Source organism: Protomyctophum bolini (assembly GCF_963924005.1).
Source record: "Protomyctophum bolini genome assembly, chromosome: 9".
NCBI lineage: Eukaryota > Metazoa > Chordata > Actinopteri > Myctophiformes > Myctophidae > Protomyctophum > Protomyctophum bolini.
This window is the reverse complement of record NC_137870.1, coordinates 6,808,491-6,830,354: the sequence shown is the minus strand read 5'-3', so window position 1 is coordinate 6,830,354 and position 21,864 is coordinate 6,808,491. Positions and strand designations below refer to the sequence as shown.

Genomic DNA, 21,864 nt, shown 5'->3' with positions numbered 1-21,864 from the left:
AGTAAACAATAGGCTGTGGTTAACCTTAACCACCCAGAGACCAATTGTCCAGTGCGGGCTGCAACAAAACTGGCTCAGGGCGGCGGAATAAGCTAGGACGCAATACACAATTTTGGTCAATCAGGTCAGTCAAGGTTACGGGTCATCGTCGTGGCCAAACTCAAAGCCCCATGATCTCCACATTCGCAGTGATCAATCTTATGAATGGAAGTGTGGAGAGGAGGCTTAACAACTCATTCTGACCTGAGATCAGATCCTATAAAATGTCTTCTACAGTTTTCTGAAAAAGCTATGTTTCTATGTCAGTCGTTCTTCGATTTTTCAAAAAATAGCAGACCTACACTGTAGATCTGCTGTTTCTCAATAGCTAAAGCATAACGTAACGCTAATACCAAAAGGGGTTCCCACTTCCCGCCCAAAATTGGTTTTAATTCCCCTGTTTTATAGTATATACCGGTAGTCTATACCACCTGGTATTTGATAAAAACAAAAATCACTGAAAGTTAAAGTTCCGACAAAAGCTCCGACAACACGTTACAGTAATGAGTATATATGTTTGCACATAGTATCCTGCAATTCTCTATATTATGCACATAGGCTACTACATACAGTACACTGGGGAGAGCCCTGCATGGCCTTTACGCTATCGTTGCTGTTGTGTTAGGTCAAAAGTTCCACTATAGCACACAAGATGTTGCATGATGTAAACTTGTTGAGCGATAAACCGGTATTGATCCCAGTGAAGAAATCCAGGTGTCGAAGCAACAACAGCTACAACAGAAGAGTAGAGTAGAGATAAGAATGATACTAGATTGACCCATTTTGTTTTTCTGAAAAACTGACCCGCATCTCAAAATATGTTGTTCCAGAGACCCCCCAAAAGCAAAGATTTAGTTAAAAATGTTCGCTCTGAAATAATACGTATTTAAAGATTTGCTCCACATTAAAAAAAAAAAAAAAAATAGCAGATCTACAAGCTCATAGCGCGGCACTGTATGAGCTTGTAGATCTGCTATTTTTCAATAGCTAAAGTATAACATAATGCTTGAAACACCAAAAGGGGTTCCCGTTCTGAACGTGTTAACATACAATACATTTAGGCATATGGTTGTTTAAAAGATGTGCCGGAGCACAGGCTACATCCTTTTTTTATGTTTATTTGACAGGGACAATACAAAAAACAATGTATAATGGGGTTTATAGCCGAGGCTAATCAATTTTGCGACCCCAGTCCCTGGTGGTTAGGCCTTGGCTATACTTTCATCTACCAAGTAAAAAACTAATATTTACAAAAAGGACATGCATGAATTAAGCTCTAACAAAAGCAATGACATTCCCAAATTACAGTGATGAAACAAAGCATTGATGCCAAGATTTGAACACATTAGTGTTGTTCGCACATCTGGAGAGTGCAAGAACGGACTGTAAAGAACATACAAAAAATGTGTTGCTACTGTCTTTTTGGCTGATATCTATATCCTACTATAATATATAATAATAATAATAATAATAAAACTTTATTTGTATAGCACCTTTCATGACATGAAATGCAGCTCAAAGTGCTTTACAGAAAAATGGAGGATAAAAGAAAAGCAAGGCAACAACATTAAAAACAAGCAGTAATGCAATACAGTGAGGACATGAATAACAAAAAAATAAAATAAAAGCAATGTTGTAGAAGTGGGTCTTGAGCTGAGCTTTAAAAATGTCTACAGAGGCTGCCTGACGAAGGTACAGTGGGAGCTTGTTCCATGCCGACGGCCCGTAGAAGCAAAAAGCTGCTTCCCCGTATTTTTTAGTTGCCATTTTTTGGCAAAGCGAGCAGGCCAGCAGTGGAAGACCTTAGGGGCGGTTTGGGACATATTTAGGCAGGCAGTCATGTAGGTAGGAAGGTGCGAGACCATTGAGAGCTATATATAATGTGTAGGTTACTGTCTTTTTGTACTGTATTACAAAGGCAAAGAGCCAATGCATGTATAGCTTTAGAAAGAGTATCATTTGGAGGATATAAGAGTTTTAGAACGATGCTCTTTGTAGAACCCGGTCTCGTTGTGCAGTAACATGGTGTGGTTAGGTAGACCTCAGATTAACCCACATAAATGTAGAGACTGTGTGTCATCATTGAATTGATTGATTTACATTTGTATTCACAGTATGTATAGAATGGGTACATATTTAAAGACCAATTGTCGATTACAAAAACTGCTACGAGGACGAAAAACCACGAAAAGCATACATGAGAGTCCTCCATTTTCAATTCAGAGATGAACATGACAATGATCAATCAAAATAACTCAATCAGTCAGTCAGTCAGTCACAGTAAATCAATGGTTTATCATTATGATGGATGATGATGACATCACGACAATGAATGACAACAGTCTGCATGAATCGACTGTAGGCCTACTAGTAGGTGGTCACACATGGGGAGTACCTCCCCCTTTCCTTTGACGTCACCACAGGGGGGGGTTGCCTTCAGAGTGAGATTAGTGGCAGTGCATCAGGGTGAAGCTTAGCTCAGAGAGGGCGCGGCAGCAGCAGCAACACGCACGTTTGTTCCACGATACGTGGAGAGAGAGAGAGTGGTTCTTAATTTTTACTAGTTGACTGCCGTTGCCATCCGAGCCGTCGTCTAGACTGTAACCCATAACATCCACGTTGCAACTGAAGGTTCCCCGACGCCCGCTATCCAAGTTCCGTTCGGCCGTTTCTTCTTTCCGGGGACACCTTTCCTTCTTCCAGCCAGCCAGCCAGCTATAAGGGCGCACGGAATGGCCGAGAAGATCGACATGGAGGACGGGAAGGCGACGAACGGCGACGCGCTCCTCGAGGAGCCGTCGGTGCAGGCCAACGGGCTCCACGGCAACAAGGACTGCAAAGCCGGCGGCGGCGCCCAGCCGCTGTCCCAGCGGGTCCGGAGGATAGTGATGGCCAACCTGCTGGTCATCCTCACCGTGCTGGGGGTGATCATCGGCGTGCTCATCGGGCTCGGCGTGCGCAACGCGGAGCTCAGCCGGACGCAGATCATCTACGTGGGCTTCCCCGGAGAGCTGCTCATCCGCCTGCTCAAGATGATCATCATCCCGCTGGTGGTGTGCAGCCTGGTGTCCGGCGCGGCCAGCATCGACCCCAAGGCGCTCGGCAAGCTGGGCGGCTGGGCCATGCTCTTCTTCCTGGTCACCACGCTCATCGCCTCGGCCATCGGCGTGGTGATAGCCCTCATCATCAGCCCCGGGACGGTCACCGGAGCCAAGCCCAAGGTGGCGGGGCTGGACGGGGACATCCCGGTGGCCAAGGAGGTGATCGACTCCTTCTTGGACCTGATCAGGTACATGTTGTTTATCATTCATCATTATAATTATAGCTGGAGCTGCTTTTAGTGGCCAACAGTATTATGAGACTGTGGTTGTACTGGTCTCAGCTCCCAGGTTTTAATGTGTGTGTCTCTATATGTGCAGGGCATTACTGAAAATGAGCACTTATGCTCTGGGTAAATAAAGGATAAAAATATTATAAATATAAATATTGTTATGGGAGTTAAAATAAAATGTGACCAGCTGGGTGGTTTATTTGGGCACTACTTCAATCATAAATCAACATGGAACAAAGGCTTCAGTAAGCCACCTACCTGCCCCCCCATCCCATCCCCTGAGACAATGATTAATTCTAGTTTTAACACGTGGCGAAACCCCCCCTCAACACAACATGAATGGCATTAATAATATGTCAAAGGCAGCAGGCCAGGGTTCAAGTGAAACTGGCGTGATCAATTATCCTGTCCGTTCACGTATGCATAGAAAGTGTTTTGCCCGAATACTAGATAATGCTTGAACAAAAAGAAGGAAGACCCGCCGCCACTATAGTTCTAAAACTAGTTTTGAGTCTAGACTTCAGAACTTTTAACAGTAGTAGGTATATAGGACCTTATTTCATAATGTCTCAGGTTTGTTTTTAATAGTCAACATTCCGACGGTTAATCAAGTTGACAGACATAGGAAAAAGTAGTTTAATATCACGCGTTCCGTTTACACACGTGTGTGTGTGTGTGTGTGTGTGTGCGCGCGCGTGTGTGTGTGTGCTCACTGTGCTGTAACGACAGATCGTAGTTGCATCAGCTGAGCACGTCAAGGTTTTAATTATTCCGAGTTGCGACAGACGCTCCACTTGCATTGAATGTGACGTCACACCAGCCCGTGTCACTCATTCATCGCTATAGTAATACTCTATGCTATAGCAGAACAGTTCAGAAATCATCGTCTTGTTGTTTTCACTGTTCATTATTAAATATCTCTCTTGTTCTATTAGACTCAATACGTTTCAAGACATGATACACATCACGTGTACGAAGTGTGAGTGAGAGGCTGTAGAGTAGAGAGAGAGAGAGAGAGAGAGAGACCATGGCTGCATCTGGTCTCTTGCTGGGACAGGACAGCCCACTGTTATGTCAAAAGCAGATGTCAAAGGAAGCACATTCAGTCCATATTTTTGGAGGCGTATTCAGTCCATATTTTTCGAGGCACATTCAGTCCATATTCTTTGCGTTTTAATACATCGGCTTGAGCAAACTTTTGTAGTTCTGGTGTGAGTTTTCTAGCTGATGAGTGACATACCGTACGTAGAACGCAGTAGACTAGAGCACGGCTGAGAGACACACAACATGACAGTATGTATTTCATCTGTGTGCAAGCTTATTCAGTTGTAAATAGTCGTGTGTTGTGTAATATAATAACAAACAGGTTAGCGTCAAACTGTATTTTAAAGGGCCAAAACATTGTTTGTTTATGTTTGGTTATGCCTTTTTATTGATATGGCAGTAGACTTGACAGGCTGATGGGGATTGAGTGACACGCAGGGCAAGGGTCATTGGGATTCGACCCCACGACCGCCACCTTTACATGTATGATGTCAGGAAAGATCTATGAACCTTCCTGTCTGCACTGTCTGGGAGACAGACGACTCCTTCTCAACCACGCCACCGTCGTGTTGATATGGGTGTTGTGCAGGACTGCCTATTGTTTTGATCTAGAGTAGACCATTGGTTCCCAAAGTGGGTTGGTTCCCCGGGGGTCCTTGAGGGAGTTCCAGGGGGTCCCGACTCCCCAGCTAAATGATAGTTGGGAACCAAATGGGTCTGTAACTCTGAGTGTAAAAATGGAACCAAAAAAATGGAACCAAACGGGCCATTTGTAGTACACTCTCAGAGTAAAATTAACATTGATTTTACAAAATAAATTGGGGTCCCATAGATGTAAATGCCATTAAATCGGGGTCCGTAGACTAATGCATGTCAAACTGGGGGTCCTTGAAATTAAACTGGTATATCTTTTCAAATGGGGGTCTAATTGGTGTCAATTTGGGGGTCCTTTTACATGAACACGTTTGGGGACAGCATGTTAACATTTAGATAACATGGCCTCTCTCGGACATCCCCTGGAGGTAGCGTTTCAAAGCCAGCACAAATCTCACAAATATAACCGTGTGGATTAAAAGCAGCTCTTTGTGCGAGACGAGTTTATAGTTTTCTTGTGCAACAGCTCAGCTCAGCCAGGCACGACGTTGCCCAAAGCACTAACTGAACGGAAACATTCCACACCAGAACAGATGTCCTGCCCAGACAGAGTAGCGTCTAGTAGCTTTCTTCCACGTTGTGAAGGACTCCCTTACTTCATGGGGCGAACATGGTCTCCATACGGCTGACATGTTGACACTGTTGAGTTGGTCATTTTAAACACATTTAGACCCGAGTTAAAAACATTCACTTTGAAAGAATATATATATTCAAAGATTTGTGCCAAATTTTTTACCATTTTTCCAAAAATAGCAGACCTACAAGCTCGTAGCGCGCCACTCGGTGGCGCGCTATGAGCTTGTAGATCTGCTATTTTTCAATAGCTAAATTATAACATAATGTTTAAAACACCAAAAGGGGTTCCCGCCCAAAATGGGTTTTTAAACACATTGCTTTACATATTTTGTATACTTTACATTGAGAGCATATTTCTCCATGCAATGAGCGAAGATGGTACAGTGTATATATAAAGCATGGTGTACACCTGTATCGATGTGTGGCCACCACAAAGACCTATATAGCACAGATGATGTACTCGACTTCACATTGTCTTACTTGCAGGTGCAAACACGCCATGAAGATAATACACTCTCTACTGTATGTTCACTTACAGTAGCATTGTTCTCCGACTTGAACATTTGACCCAGTGAGCCACAGACTAGCTGCTCTAGCGATAATATCCTCGGCTAGCCATTTGATTAGTTTAAAAGCCTGTGCCACGGCCAGAGCTGAACATATTAAGGGCCTGACCTCAGACCTGTGTGCCCGGCTTCGGGTAGATTAGAAAGCAGCCTCGTGTAGATTTAGCACTGGCCTCCACACTGTGGGGCATTGTTGTGTGTGTGTGCTGAGGGTCTGATTTACACCATAACATAAGTCGTGCACATTGCTGAGAGAGTTGCTCTACCATGTGGTTGAGTACCGTAGTAACCCTGAGAACAACAGAACCGTTCCAGGTGAAGGCGTGCTCTACTCAGGGAGTCAAGTTGATAGTCTCTGACTGTAGCTGATGGGTGCAGATTCTGGAAGATCAATGGAAAAAAGGGGGAATTATCCGCACTCTCTTAATAAAGTTTGAGTTTCTTTATTTCATGAAATCACAAGCAGCAGCAGTCCACCTAGAGAAACTAACGAGTTTCGGCACGCAGGCCTTCCTCGGCGCTAAATTCAAACTCAACTGAGTAGTAACCACCCTGCTCATAGGGTATGGGTCATAATGGACACGACACAGACGACAATCCAAACAATCTACCCCTAACTGAGCTTCACATACTGTCCGTGTTATATACAGTGAGCATTCCTCAGTTAATTTTCGAGTGGCGCGCTAGCCCCTCCAATGCATGGCTTTCCGAAATGACGTCATGCGGCAGCCAAGTCTATGGACCGTAATGTTTTTTAGGCCAGTAAATGACGATGTAAGAGTAAGATGTCATCTTGCTGATATAAACGCATCTTGTAATAAATTGATTTCATTTTTCACGGAAAATCCTACTAAGTCCTTAATCTGTTTGGCCATCAGTCCCACCATTTAGTCCCAGGCAACGTACTGTATCTTAAAGTAGTACAGACCGGCTTGCCAATGCCATGGAATTGATTATGCAGCTTCATCATCGCCAGTTGACCATACCCCCCCCCCTATTGATTTTGGCGAGTCACTCAATGGCTTTTCCTAGAGACCAAAATCTCAATTTCCACACATTGTATTCCCAGGCAAGATATCTTAACTACTTGATGGATTGCCATGGAATTAGCTGTGTCCTAACATGAACCATACTGATTTAGGTGATCCATCCGCCTTTCTCTAGATTTAGGCACAAAACGTCCAATTGCACACGACAAGATATCTCTAAATGGAATGGACCGATTGCCATATGGAAGTTGATGAGCACACTCATGAGGATCCCCAGAGGATAGCACATAATAGTACTCAAGTTTCAATACACGCACTCAAAATGTAATTGGTGGATTTCCATGGAATTGAATGTGCTCAGCAGCAAGAAGGAACCCTAGCTATTAGAGTGACCACCTTCCTTTACCCGCCACACTCGGGGCCAGAATCGCAGAATGTCAACATTGCACACTAGATGTCTCAAAACCTAGTGGTACCTAGCCTGGGCACCATTTCATTTCGGTATATGATCCGTGCTGGAGCCGGATGATATGCTTACGTCATGTTGTAGGCAATGGTTTGCCTACAACAAAAAGGAAGCTGTTTGTTGCTTCCTGTTTGATTAAAAGCTCTCGTAAGCGAGAGCTTTTATTGAGAGGGAAAAGGAAGTTGTCGCCGCCTGTTCATCCTGTCTGGCGACTACAAAACAATACTACAACATGACGTAACCACATCATCCGGCCCCAGGCGGGATCATACGGACTTTTGAAACAGAGACCAGGCTTTCCTCCGAGGCGGTGGAAAGCCTGGTGAGGCGAGGTTAAGTGGTACCACCAAGGACCTCCTCTGGTGGTACCAGAACATGAACCTGAACATGACAAAGGCTTTGTGCCGAGCTCTGCCTACGATGCGTTCACGGATCACAGCAAACGAAATGGTGGCAACGCAGTGGCTTAAAATGGAACTGTAAAAGTGTAAACAGAATCCCCCCACTCCAGTACCAGCTGCACGTAAAAACTGCAGTGGTGGACATCTCAAGAGTCAGTTAGTGCCCTTCAAATCTCCCTCCTGTGTGAATAGGATGGGATAGGTTTAGGTGCACGCTGCTGTATTTGTTTTGACGTATTTTAACGTCATAATGGTGGTACCCGGAGAGGTGGTACTTGGTGAAAAAAGGTTGAGAACGCACTGATCTAAGAGGGTGCCCCCATGGCCATCCTGTGGCATTCCCTTCCACCCAACGTTTCCAAAACATGAAATATGTTATGTAACAATGACAATATAGCACTTGAAAATCTATCTGGCCTGAACTGGGGCAAAAAACTAGACGGTTTAAAATGACATCATGATTCATCCTTAATGTTTATTAGTTGTTGTTTGATATTGTTTACTCTTTTGCAAGTAAGCAAAAGATTGACACCATGCATTAGGCAACATGTGGTTGTGAGTTTTGGTTGATAAGGGTTATCTGTTCTGAGTCTTCTGACAGACACTTCTATTTCAGAAACCTAGTTATGAAATGGAGAGAAAAGTACAGCCCTCAAAGGCACGCTGATGTGTAATAATACTGTCCACAGTTTATTTTTCATACAAGACTAGACTTGGGTCTGTCTGTATTTGAAGGACCTTAAGCTAGCATTGCTCTGAATGTTTTGAGTGTCTTTTGGCTCATGTGCTTTGAGCTAGATGCAAGTGGCGACGCATACTATTCTAAAACCAAGGAAAGTCATTTTGGGTCGCTTATCAAGACACACACACACACACACGCACGCACACACACACTGTCCTCGTCTAAGTGGACGGTGGTGTTGTCTTGTGAGCGTTGGCCCTCTCGATCAGTTTTTTGTACGTTTTGGCAACCAAGCCAAAACCGCTGCATGGTTTTGTGACCATGGAGCTACAGTGTGTGTATCACAGTGGAAACTTAAGAGTCCTCTCTGTACGCGCTACAAACACATTCTCCATTTTCCTCTAACTACATCCCCATGATGCACAGCAGCACACAACGTTAATGACTTAACCACACACACCCCATATAACTACTGTATCCTCTCTTACACATTTCATGTGGCACTTTATATCTGCCTCAGAATGAAAGCTCCCTCTCCTCAAACACGTGGCATGTATGTGGTAGACTAGGTTGTGTCACTTTATAAGAGAAGGATGTAGGACTTGTTTTAAGCCCTGCCCACAAATCCTTGTTTAGTTTTCATATTATCTCCCGTCGCCTGCCCTTCTGTCTGTTCTACTGCTCTGGGGTCCATGCTGTCCACGCGGCAATCTTCTGTGATTGTTGAACGAGCAATACTTCCTAGATAAAAGTCACATTGACGGCAAAGGCTGGCCTGGATTGGTTTTGTTAAAGAAATCTTTCGGTGAGCACTTATAATCAACAATAATGAGACAGACACAATTCAGAGTTTCAGAGTATTGGAATAGAATGTATTCGAATACGGAGACAGTAGTGAAGCGTTACAATGGAACACCGTACTGACTCAACACATCTCAGTCAGGCTTCAGCTTAAATACATTATTACCCAGGGGTAGGTGGGTCTTAACACATGACATCAGATGACCCCTCCAGACCACACAAGTCACAGGTCACAGAAAACAGCTTCTCATGGTTTATAATGTCCTTAAATGTACAACTTAGGTATTCCACATTTCCTTGACATTTTCCTTAACCCATTCAGGGCGGGAAGGGAACCCCTTTTGGTCTTTTAAGCATTGTGTTATACTTTTAGCTATTGAAAAATAGCGTGCCGCCCTACGAGCTTGTAGATCTGCTGTTTTTGAAACATTCAGAGCGAACGTTTTTTAACTCAAATCTTTGCTTCTGGGAGGGGTCCCCATGGAACAACATATTTTCAGATGGGGGTCCGCAAACCAATTACATATATGTATACATATAATCCTTGACATGACATAGTTTGAGAACCACTGAACATACTGTAGAAACATGTGTTGTTCAGAAAACGTTTAGTATTTAGAAGACTTTGTTTTTCCTAAATGGGTTAACGGGAGTTAACGCCATGCGGATGTAGCCCATGTGTCATTTGACAGATATTTAATTTAAAACGAGCTGTACAGTAACACAAATTACGACGGGATACTTTATTTTTAGGGACCCAAGTGAGGCTTGAAACCATAACCCCCTGGCTATGTTTATGTTACATAACCCATTGAACTATAAATAAAGGTGTTGCGGGTAGCCTACTATATATGCACTAAAAACACTACTGTACTGTCACAGTATATTCTACCTCCTCCACACACTACAGTTTGAAATTATACCACGTCACAATAACAGTGCGACACACTGTATGTAAGTGTTATCATATTATATTGGTCTGTATTTGCTGTATGTTGCTGGACCCCCACGAAAGGGGATATCCTTTCTCAATAAAGGTTCAAATATCATGCAAGTATAGAGGTGTTGTTGCATCATTCATGCCATGATAGCGGCCATCTCTTCCTACCTCCATGTAAAGAACAAGGGACATAATCGCAGGCACAGTGTGAATGGAGACTGAGGAAGTTGAATACATGAGGCCATATATAAATATATAGCCTGTAGTACGCACTCACGGTGACATTGCAAGTATGTGATAGTACGCACTTGACTGCCGGTTGATCCAGTTCGACCTGTGTGTAAAGCAGCTGGTATGCCCCCTCCCCAACACACAGAGAATCTAATAGCCCATTCATTACCAGAGAGCAGTAGCGAGTTCAGAAACCAGAGAAGCTCAGCCCTAGGCCCAGCCAAACAAAAGCATGATTAATAGATGATCATTTTAACCTGTTATATTAACGCATTAAAAAGCTTATCAACGGAACTTGGCACGTAGGTGTGTTGTGTATGGGATAGTATGTGCTATGCATGTCAAGCCAAATAAATTTGCATTAAGGACACACACAAAACACTCATACCGTGTCACATTGGGAACGATTGTGATGGTATGTTTACAGAGTGTCGTTAGAGAAGCCAATTCAATGCATTCCTCAACCATTTCATTTAATAGACCTTATTAATATTCCCATATTCCCATCTATGGATTATTAGTCAGTCACCAAATCAAATGTTGAGTGAGTGTTTCCACAGAAAGTGTATGAAAGCGTTAAAGAGGGAACGCTTGGCATAGGCAATGCTTCCGGAAGAGGTAGAGTGAATCTATTTGTGTAGTTTGTGGTATACAGTCGTTGAATGTTCCTGTTAAACAGGAACATTCCTGTGTTATTGGCTTGTGTTATTGGTGTTGTTCAGCTATAGCTAGCTATAGCATACCGCAGTCCGCCACTGAATGTTCCTGGAAAACCATGGATGTTTTTATTTTGGTGTGACATTGGATATGCCAGGTAGTTGTGACTCAGCATAACGGGGACATGGACTGGGTGGAGAGTGGAGACGCATACTCAGACACTGTGCACTTGGCACAGCACTTTGTTCCAGTTATATTATGGGAAGTGTACACAACATGCAAACAGATCTTTTTTGGGGCGGAAAAATACAAAAAATATGAAGTCCTAAATGTTTAGGTAGGGGAAGTCTACCCCTGAGTCACTGGCTGGTCTGCGGCCCGATTTCAACAGCAATGTGGACTCACGGGCACGCGGGGGCCTGTTTAATCCATCATTACGAGAAACTATTGTACTGGTACGGTGGGGATGGGCGTACGTTCCGTTCATTGAGTTCGTGAGGCTTTTGATGTACGTGTGTGTGTGTGTGTGTGTGTGTGTGTAATTCTAAAGTAAACAGATCAGCAGGAGTCGGTCTAGTAATTGGGGTCTTTAGGGATCTTATTAATCCAAGTCAATCCAAATCATGGAGGAGGTCAAACCAAGAGAGGATTAATAGTGAAATTCTCTCAGTTATTTCCACATGATAAACCTTGTGATTCAGATCTCGTGAACCACCCGTTGGTGCCCAAAGTCCAACACATGAAGGGTTCACAAACTGAATGTACCTCTTTTTTTCCCCCCCTCTTCTGCAGAAACATCTTTCCCTCCAACTTGGTGTCTGCTGCCTTCCAGTCGGTACGTTGTGACAATTTCATATTGTATTATCTTGAGCAGACGTAGAATACGCAACGCACATCGACAGGCTGGGTGCTGGGCTAAAAGAAACTTTATGTAGATAGGATGGAGCCCGCACACCACAGGTAAAGATAAAACTTTCTTTATTAAAGGCTGACAACGTTTCGATCTGTGTTGACCTGATGAAGATCAACACAGATCGAAACGTTGTCAGCCTTTAATAAAGAAAGTCTTATCTTTACCTGTGGTGTGCGGGCTCCATCCTATCTACATATTGTATTATCTTACAATGAAAAGGAAGGGATGTCTGCACACCGTTTCTCTGCTACCAAGGAAAATTCTTTATTGAACAACGTTTCGACCCTTCGTCAGGTATGACGGGTACATACCTGACGAAGACTGTTTCTCTGGGAGCAGAGAAACGGTGTGTGGACATCCCTTCCTTTTCATTGTACGTATGTTTTTGACCAGCACCTGTAGAATTTCTGGAGCTGTGCGTGCTTCCTGTTGGATCCTATCTATATACATTTGACATAATAATTTGAAATAATGTAAAGCAATGTGAGTAGATTTGACTATATGCTAAACTTTCAATCCCTTTTGTTTTGTTTGGTAGTATGCCACGAGTTACAAGCTGGTGAGCAGGAACGGCACCGACGGTCGGCCCAACATCACCGTTGAGAAGGTACTGTACACAAACACTGCAGGCTGTTTAACCGACCTACAAAAGGCCTTGACGTTTGTTAGAATATAACAATATCCCACAAGACCGCAAAGGGACCTGCGAGTGGATTGTGTTTGCTCCAAAGCTGGGCCAAACCGGAGACACCGCTTTGGTCCGTCATTGGAACAAACACAATTGGCAGTGTTTTGGGGGAGGACGACGGCAGGACATTGTGTCTTTTTTTGACGCTGCGATAGAGACTCTTAACTGGTTGGTCGGTTCACGTCTTTGATAGGGAAGTGAACTGGTTGAAGATATCACTTCTTAATTTCACTTTTAGCATTTTCAGTTTACTGAACGCGCTGGAGAGACGGGGAGACCGAACTGTGTCCCAACACACTATATTCTGATAGTAACCATTGCTATAAAGATAATTAACACTAATTTTAACAAAAAGAGAAGAAAAAAACCTTTAAATATATAATGTATATAAATATTGTACATTATACAACGGGTCGTTTCGAGGGAGGAATCTGTTTGGTTGAAACGGCCTCCTAAGCCGTGCTTCAAACCAGCATGATGGAACGCCTAATCAAAACATAGAAATCAGCTGCTCTGTCATTAATGCACTTCTGCGTTGCTTTCGGAACTTCCTGCAGCATCGCAGACGTGCATTAATGACGCTAAACCACCCCCCTTCGTGTAATATCGCTTAAGCATATAATAATGACGTTGACAATACAATGTTATATTAGCTGTGTTTTGGCATGCTTTGTCCTGCTTGTCTGTAACTGAACGTGTATGTGTATGTGTCCAGGTGCCCATTGGGACAGACCAAGACGGCATGAACATTCTGGGTCTGGTGGTGTTTGCCATTGTGTTTGGTGTGGCCTTGAGGAAACTTGGAGAAGAAGGAGAGATCCTCATCAAGTTCTTCAACTCCTTCAATGAAGCCACCATGATACTGGTGTCCTGGATCATGTGGTAAGTCTCCTACTATACTTACTGTATAGACATGGTATACAGTCACAGAGATTACCGCCGTGTTAAACTAAAACACACTGTACTTTGCTAGTTGTATGTCTAAAATGACAATATTACGGTACTCTTAACTTAACCCATTCCTCATAGCTACGAGCTTGTAGACCTGCTATTTTTTTAAAGCCAGGTAAACCAGATTTAACTGGCTTTTAATTATACACAGAATTACTTTAAGCTAACGTTGACAAGAAATGGCAGTAATAGGGCAATGTTTTACAAAAAGCCTCAAGGTTTGTGTAAAACTATTTGTCCAATGTTGACAGTGACGTGTCATGACACCGGTATGGTCCTTTTCAATAGGACAATAATGAACAAGCCTTTAACACTTGACGCAACTGTATACGTTTAACCTCGACTCACCAGGCTTTCCACCGCCTCGGAGGAAAGCCTGGTCTCTGTTTCAAAAGTCTGTATGATCCGCGCTGGGGCCGGATGATGTGGTTACGTCATGTTGTAGTATTGTTTTGTAGTTGCCAGACAGGATGAACGGGCGGTGACAACTTCCTTTTCCCTCTCAATAAAAGCTCTCGCTTACGAGAGCTTTTATTGCTTTCAATCAAACAGGAAGCAACAAACAGCTTCCCGTTTGTTGTAGGCAAACCATTGCCTACAACATGACGTAAGCATATCATCCGGCTCCAGCCCGGATCATATACCGAAATGAAATGGTGCCCAGGCTAGTATACGTTGCACTGGCCTTAATCCTCCCGGTTCTCTCCGGTCTCTTCCCAGGTACGCCCCTCTGGGTATTATGTTCCTCGTGGCGGGTAAGATCGTGGAGATGGAGGACGTCGCCACGCTGTTCTCCAGCCTGGGGAAGTACATCGCCTGCTGTGTGATTGGCCACGCCATTCACGGCATCCTGGTGCTGCCCGGGATCTACTTCATCATCACCCGGAAGAACCCCTACTCCTTCCTGTGGGGGATTTTCACTGCTCTGGCGACCGCCTTCGGAACATGCTCCAGGTAACTTATTATTCACTGCTCTGGCAACCGCCTTCGGAACATGCTCTAGGTAACTTATAATTCACTGCTCTGGCGACCGCCTTCGGAACATGCTCTAGGTAACTTATATTTTCACTGCTCTGGCAACCGCCTTCGGAACATGCTCTAGGTAACTTATATTCACTTGCTCTGGCCACCGCCTTCGGAACATGCTCCAGGTAACTTATTATTCACTGCTCTGGCAACCGCCTTCGGAACATGCTCTAGGTAACTTATAATTCACTGCTCTGGCAACCGCCTTCGGAACATGCTCTAGGTAACTTATAATTCACTGCTCTGGCGACCGCCTTCGGAACATGCTCTAGGTAACTTATATTTTCACTGCTCTGGCAACCGCCTTCGGAACATGCTCTAGGTAACTTATTATTCACTGCTCTGGCAACCGCCTTCGGAACATGCTCTAGGTAACTTATATTCACTGCTCTGCATGGCAACCGCCTTCGGAACATGCTCTAGGTAACTTATATTCACTGCTCTGGCAACCGCCTTCGGAACATGCTCTAGGTAACTTATATTCACTGCTCTGGCAACCGCCTTCGGAACATGCTCTAGGTAACTTATATTCACTGCTCTGCATGGCAACCGCCTTCGGAACATGCTCCAGGTAACTTATTATTCACTGCTCTGGCAACCGCCTTCGGAACATGCTCTAGGTAACTTATATTCACTGCTCTGGCAACCGCCTTCGGAACATTTTTGTCACATTTTTGCCATGTTTGAATTGAAACCACACAACGTGTTTTAAGCTTTATCTCTATACTGTGCAGCCTCGGCAACATGGGGACATTTTCTATACCTGGCTGCGATTCGATGCCCAAGTACTGAATATTTTACCAATTGCAGAGATTCAGTGTTTTCATTCAAACCTTTATATAATAAGCTTGAGGGTCTTCTGAGGTTACGCTCATTGTCTGTGTAGAGGAGTTCATGTGATCACTTTTCACATACAACAGCAAACCACAATAACACAAATGGACAGTTAGTAGGACATAAAAACAGTAAAAAGACTAAATGGACTAAAAACTAGTGTATAATCATAGATCTGAACAAAAGAAACGTAAAAGATGGCATCAAATTAAGATTAGGAAATACTTTAGCTTTTTAGTTTACCTCCCTCCAAATATACACCTGGGTTCCAAGCTGGTATTGTTCCTAGTATGCTACCAATGCACTAGTGACTCCTACTGGTTGGTGGGGGCATTGCATCTGTTTGGCAAGGAGTGGAAGTGGGAGGTTGTTGCTTCGCCACACGTGTTCTGAAATAAGAAGTACAACGGTGAGGATTGGCAGCGACGGGGAGCGTCGCAGTCCCGCCCCCTACCACCAGGGCCCAGGAAATGATTCCTCCGTTAATTTTCCTCATAGACATTTCAAAAAGTATTTATTTAAAGACCTTTTTAAGCCTTGTACAAAGCCAACTCGAGCCAACTCAAACAAACAATTTTCTGGGCTGAACAAATGATTGGAAAGAAGAAGAAAACGGCAGGTTACAACACTTTTTTTTTCTTCTTGTTTTTCTTCTTTGTAATTATTTGTTTGGTCCAAAATATTGTGTTTTGTTGACATGAGATAGTTTGAAAACCATGAGTTAGAAACATAGGATTTCCAGAAAACGGTCCTGATTTTAGAAGACATTCAGTAGAATCGAGCTCGGGTCTAAATGGGTTAACCACTTGGGCGGGAATCCATTTTGGTGTTGGCATCATGTTATGCTTTAGCTATTGAAAAATAGCAGATCTACAAGCTCATAGCGCGCCACCGAGTGGCGCGCTACGAGCTTGTAGATCTGCTATTTTTGAAAAGTCGAAGAGCGACTGACATAGAAGACATTTTTAGAATCTGATCTCAGGTCAGAATGAGTTAACGTATTTGTTCTTTTCCCCCCTGTAGCTCTGCCACGTTGCCCCTGATGATGAAGTGCGTGGAGGAGAAGAATGGCGTGTCCAAACACATCAGCCGCTTCATCCTGCCCATCGGCGCCACGGTCAACATGGACGGAGCCGCTCTCTTCCAGTGTGTGGCCGCCGTGTTCATCGCCCAGCTCAACGACATCTCTCTCAACTTCATCCAGGTTTTCACCATACTGTACGTACAGTATGCATGCACACACACACACACACACACACACACACACACACACACACACACACACACACTTAATGCAAGTGGATGGGAGGAGAACTCGGATGTCATCTCTATTCATATATACTCTAAGGTACGCACACACACACACACACACACACACACACACACACACACACACACACACAGTACACACACACACACGTTATTGTTGTAGCAGCAACAGCTGCTGCTGAAGTCTTGGCAGCAACAGCAGCTGTTGAAGTCTTCTTCTTTTTTTGTGGCTTTCGCCTTTATTTTATATATTTTATGGAGGGACAGACAGACAGTAGGCTGACAGGAAATGGGGAGAGAGATGGGGGGCCGTCGGGATCGGAAGTCGAACCCAGCGGGCACACTGCCAGACTGGATTACCAGCCAAGGTGCCTGGACCGCTGAGCCTCCGGCCAGGCCCAGCTGTTGAAGTCTTAGCAGCAACAGTACAACCAGTGAACATATGCATGAATATATACCATCTATGGTCCATGGATAGAAGCATGGGTATATGTACAACAGACTATCAACAGTGAATACGAGACTGATGGAACGGATTCACTCGTGTACTACTGGGCTGAATGCTTTTCATACACTTTGACTTCATACTGAACGTGCGATTGCGTGTTCAGGGACGTGCACACATAGACATCACAGCCCTTTTACCCGTCTGTAAAACGACTGCCCTCTCCAGACCACCAATGCAGCGTTGGTGAAAGAAATGGCAATGCCACTCCTTTCCATGCCATGCCGGAAGGCAGCATTTAGGAGAACTCCCGAGAAGTGTCCTGAACTTGAATGCAGCATTTTGCGTTGAACAAATTTGTTTAGAAATCGAGGTCGTACACCGCATCTCCACTAGCTAAAGAGTGCATGTGTTGAGCCGCGAAAATAGCAGATCTACAATCTCACAACACGTCACGCTGCGACGCGTTGTGAGCTTGTAGATCTGCTATTGTGTGTTTTTTTTTCTTTTTCTCAAAAGTGCCCTCTTACGGGATGTCAGCCCCTTCCTCTCTTAACACTCTCTGGCGTCCCTGTGCGTGTTCGTGAGTGCTACGTAGCTAACCGTGTCCCTCTCCTTCTGCCAGAGTGACGGTCACAGCGTCTATGTAGCCATGTAGCTAACTGTGTCCCTCTCCTTCTGCCAGAGTGACGGCCACAGCGTGTATGTAGCCATGGAGCTAACCGTGTCCCTCTCCTTCTGCCAGAGTGACGGCCACAGCGTCCATGTAGCTAACCGTGTCCCTCTCCTTCCTTCTGCCAGAGTGACGGCCACAGCGTCTATGTAGCTAACCGTGTCCCTCTCCTTCCTTCTGCCAGAGTGACGGCCACAGCCTCCAGTGTGGGAGCGGCGGGAATCCCTGCAGGCGGTGTGTTGACTCTGGCTATAATCCTGGAGGCAGTAGGACTGCCCACCAACGACATCTCTCTCATTCTGGCTGTCGACTGGCTCGTGTGAGTATTGAACATCATCTCCAATGTCCCAATTATTTCATTTTATTATCCTCGTAAAAATAATAATACGGATTAGTGAGATTTAACCGTTGCAGCCCTAAAAAGGTTGTGATGCTCAGTGTGTGTGTGTGTGTGTGTGTAATGAATCCTGAGTGAACTCTTGTCCGTTCCTCCGCAGTGACCGTACCTGCACGGTGCTCAACGTGGAAGGCGACGCTTTCGGAGCCGGCATCCTGCAGCACTTTGTGGACAAGAGCGCCAAAGGCCCCGACGGGACGGAGCTGAGCGAGGTGAGGTTGGAGGACACGCCCGCGTCGGCCGCACTCGAGGACTCGCCGCTCATTCAGAAAAAACGCGAGGCGGACGCCTCGGCTCACCGCGACGACCGAGAGTCTATTATGTAAAGAAAGACAATGACTTTTAAGTTTGCCGATGAACCAAACCGCCAACGCATCCTCGAACGACCCTGCCACAAAACCATAGTTCTCTCTCTCTCTCTCTCTCTCTTCAATCTGCCCCGAAGAAAAGGCTGAGAGAGGCAGTGGCTTTTAAGACTCTGATCGGGAATAATTAGTCTTCATATTTGGCATTTTATTGTTTCAGATTATTTTTTATTTTATTTCAGAGCTAGCCTTGAAGGATTTGATCAGTCTGTTACTCCAAGTATACATGCCAATGTTATTGCTAATATAATGAACCTCTCTGAGAGTGGGTGATGATATTCACAATTTATTTTATATCTGGCGACACACCAAATGAAGTTCAAATCTTTTTGAAGTTGAACAAAAGGACCTGTTTTTCTTCTTTTTTTTTTACTTCTCAAGGGCTAAAGATGTATAAACCAAACCCAGCCATGAAAAGTGACCTCGGTACTGTGAACGGGTACAGGTTTTTAGTTCCGACATACTTATTGATGCGAAACCTGAATCCTTAACCTAACCATAACCGCAAGCAACGGAGCAGCGCATGTCGGACCATCGCATTTTCGCATCGCATCGGCATGTTTCCGCGCGTCGGACCTTTGGTGTGTCGGATCTGCGTGTGAACAGGCAAGGCGTCGTGTTGTTGCTCATCCATGACTGTTTTTCAACCTTCCGAGACCAAAACTCACACAGACCCAGCGAGTAGGAAGTAGATCATTAAGCTGTTACCACACCATTGTAAGATATTTTCCATGGAAACGAGCGTCCTCGTTTTCTTTTTCACTCCCCCCACTTCTTTTTTTCTAACCTGCTGCTGTTGCCCTACATCAAGTCCCATATTTCCAAGCACAAAGGGTTTTTTAAAGCACAGTCCGCAATAAGAATGAGCACATGGGTTGGGTGGTTTCACAGGGTGTCAGGGAGGGGATCCTGCACTAATAACGGAATCCTGATGACGTCGTCGGTCATCAGGATTGAAAGAACTCTGTGTGTGTTTTGCGTCTAAATCCCTCAACGATCGCAAATATCTCGTTGGTAGAGGCAGACAGTCGCTTGTTGACCAAGGACGTCAATGTTTTTTAAATAAAGTCTGTCAAGCAGAATGAATTCTATTCAAAACTGCAACTAATTAAAAGCTAATTTCAGCTCTTGGTTTATGCAGTGCAATGAAGTTCTGGGTTGACTATACGTTTGGTGCATGTCAGGTCAAATTTGGAGACTTTTTTTTTTTTTGTAACGGTTAAAACAAATTGGGTAACTGCCCAACTCTAATTTGTATGTACAGTTTATATATGAAACAATATTCCCTCCACTACAAGGCTACCTCTATTGTCACAGTAGGGACAGTAGCTTGGGGACATACTGTAGGTCAGGTTGTGACTGTTGGGCTGTCAACAGCTTGGAGGACTTTTAAGGCTTATTTATGCTTCAGTGCAAATGTTTCTTTGAACAACATTTCACTGCAAGATGATTTTTGCCAAGGCGTAAACATCCTTGGAGGTGAAAGGGTGAGAATGTCATGAATTCAGAGGAGGTAAATATGAAACGCCAGCTTTATTACCAGTTCCAGTTATTTTATCATTATTTGTAGTAATTTGACATACATTTTTATATTTATTTTTCTGCAATGAAACTATCCAAAACAAATAAGACAGTGAGTTGTTTGGAGTTTATAACCAGACCCTCTCTGTACATCATGTTATCGCTTTGTCTCAAATGATTGTCACTAACAACAATTTGTTTTATTTCTTTTTGGAGAAAGAAAATGTTTAAAATAATATTTTTGTGATATACGTCATGTTTTAGCCATAGCTTGGGTATAACGTTGTTTTGTCTGGATGGTACTGTATGCTTTTGTTCAGACGTCTCTCGAAGTCTGCTCAGAGACCGTTTGTGAACTTGGGATGTGTTAATCTGTCAAGATATCTGATGAATCACCAAAGTGAAATAGACTAAGCAGTAAGCACTATCAACACATTGCAAAATATTATTATGCTCTCTTGAAAGTCTAGTTTTTGTCATTTATTCAACCCATATAATGGGGCATTGTTTAAAAGTATGATTGGGGGACATAGTGATTGTTTATTTTAAAATGATCGACTAGCTAATCGGTGATCTTACTTATTTACTCCATGTTAATCGGAGTGAAATACCAAAAAAGGTTTCGGGTGCATACGCTGATGCAAGCAATAATGCTTGCATCGAGTGCATCTGTCCCTGGAGTTCTAGTTCTAGTGAGTGATTTTGATCAAGGAATGTGTACAGTATATGACCATAACTCCAGTCCTAGTATATACAATTAAGTTCTCATCTTATTCATCTTATACAAGTCTTATTCTGGCTAGACTGAATGTACTCTCCTTGAAGTTCAGAAAATAAAATAAAAAGTAATTTTTGTATTCGCTGCTCTGTGACTGTTTATTACAGACTCTTTGCGTCATGGGATGGCATAGAAACGCCAATTAACTTTTGGCGACTGATTATGATATTGCTTGTAATTAGCATGTACGTGTAATTGTGTGTGTGTGTGTGACTGTGTGTGTGTGTACACTAGAATTAGGACATGCCATTTTGATTTAGACAGGCTCTCATACGATACCCATATTGTTCCTTCCTATCTACCTTTTTGTACCAGTTGTCACTTGTCGGAGTACTCGGTGCAGTATCCATTACCATAGCACTTGGGAGGCAAAGTCCGTAGTATCTTTTCAGTCATCAATGGAGAAATGATCAAGCTGATAATGTACATACTGTACAGTATATACAGTAGCCACGTCTGTGTCAAGGGTTTTCCTGACATCTTGGTTATTATTCGGTGATGCTACCAATGCTGTAGTGTACACACTGATATCCAGTAAGTGCAATGTAAATGATAAAATGTAAGATTTGCAGATCTGCATTGCACCGTGACTGTAAATGTGGACCCTTGCGGAAAGAAAATAGCAGA

The 21,864-nt window shown here is 43.8% G+C and overlaps 1 protein-coding gene across 1 annotated transcript; it reads left to right on the top strand.

Moving 5' to 3' along the window:
• Positions 1 to 2,490: 2,490 nt before the first annotated feature.
• Positions 2,491 to 21,323, top strand: slc1a5 (solute carrier family 1 member 5). The gene is made up of 8 exons (XM_080772814.1): positions 2,491 to 3,328; positions 12,170 to 12,212; positions 12,829 to 12,897; positions 13,694 to 13,860; positions 14,650 to 14,883; positions 16,813 to 17,007; positions 18,361 to 18,495; positions 18,674 to 21,323. Exons 1-8 carry the CDS (start codon positions 2,772 to 2,774, stop codon positions 18,897 to 18,899), a joined length of 1,626 nt encoding a protein of 541 aa, XP_080628940.1. The 5' UTR covers positions 2,491 to 2,771; the 3' UTR covers positions 18,900 to 21,323.
• Positions 21,324 to 21,864: the final 541 nt, after the last annotated feature.

What these genes read in the sequence shown, in the direction of transcription:
- slc1a5 (XM_080772814.1), top strand. Translation starts at nt 2,772, where the DNA reads ATGGCCGAGAAGATCGACATGGAGGACGGGAAGGCGACGAACGGCGAC. An exon ending in TGTCTGCTGCCTTCCAGTCG is followed by an intron (nt 12,213 to 12,828) that starts GTACGTTGTGAC and finishes TTTGTTTGGTAG; the next exon opens with TATGCCACGAGTTACAAGCT. An exon ending in CTGGCTGTCGACTGGCTCGT is followed by an intron (nt 18,496 to 18,673) that starts GTGAGTATTGAA and finishes GTTCCTCCGCAG; the next exon opens with TGACCGTACCTGCACGGTGC.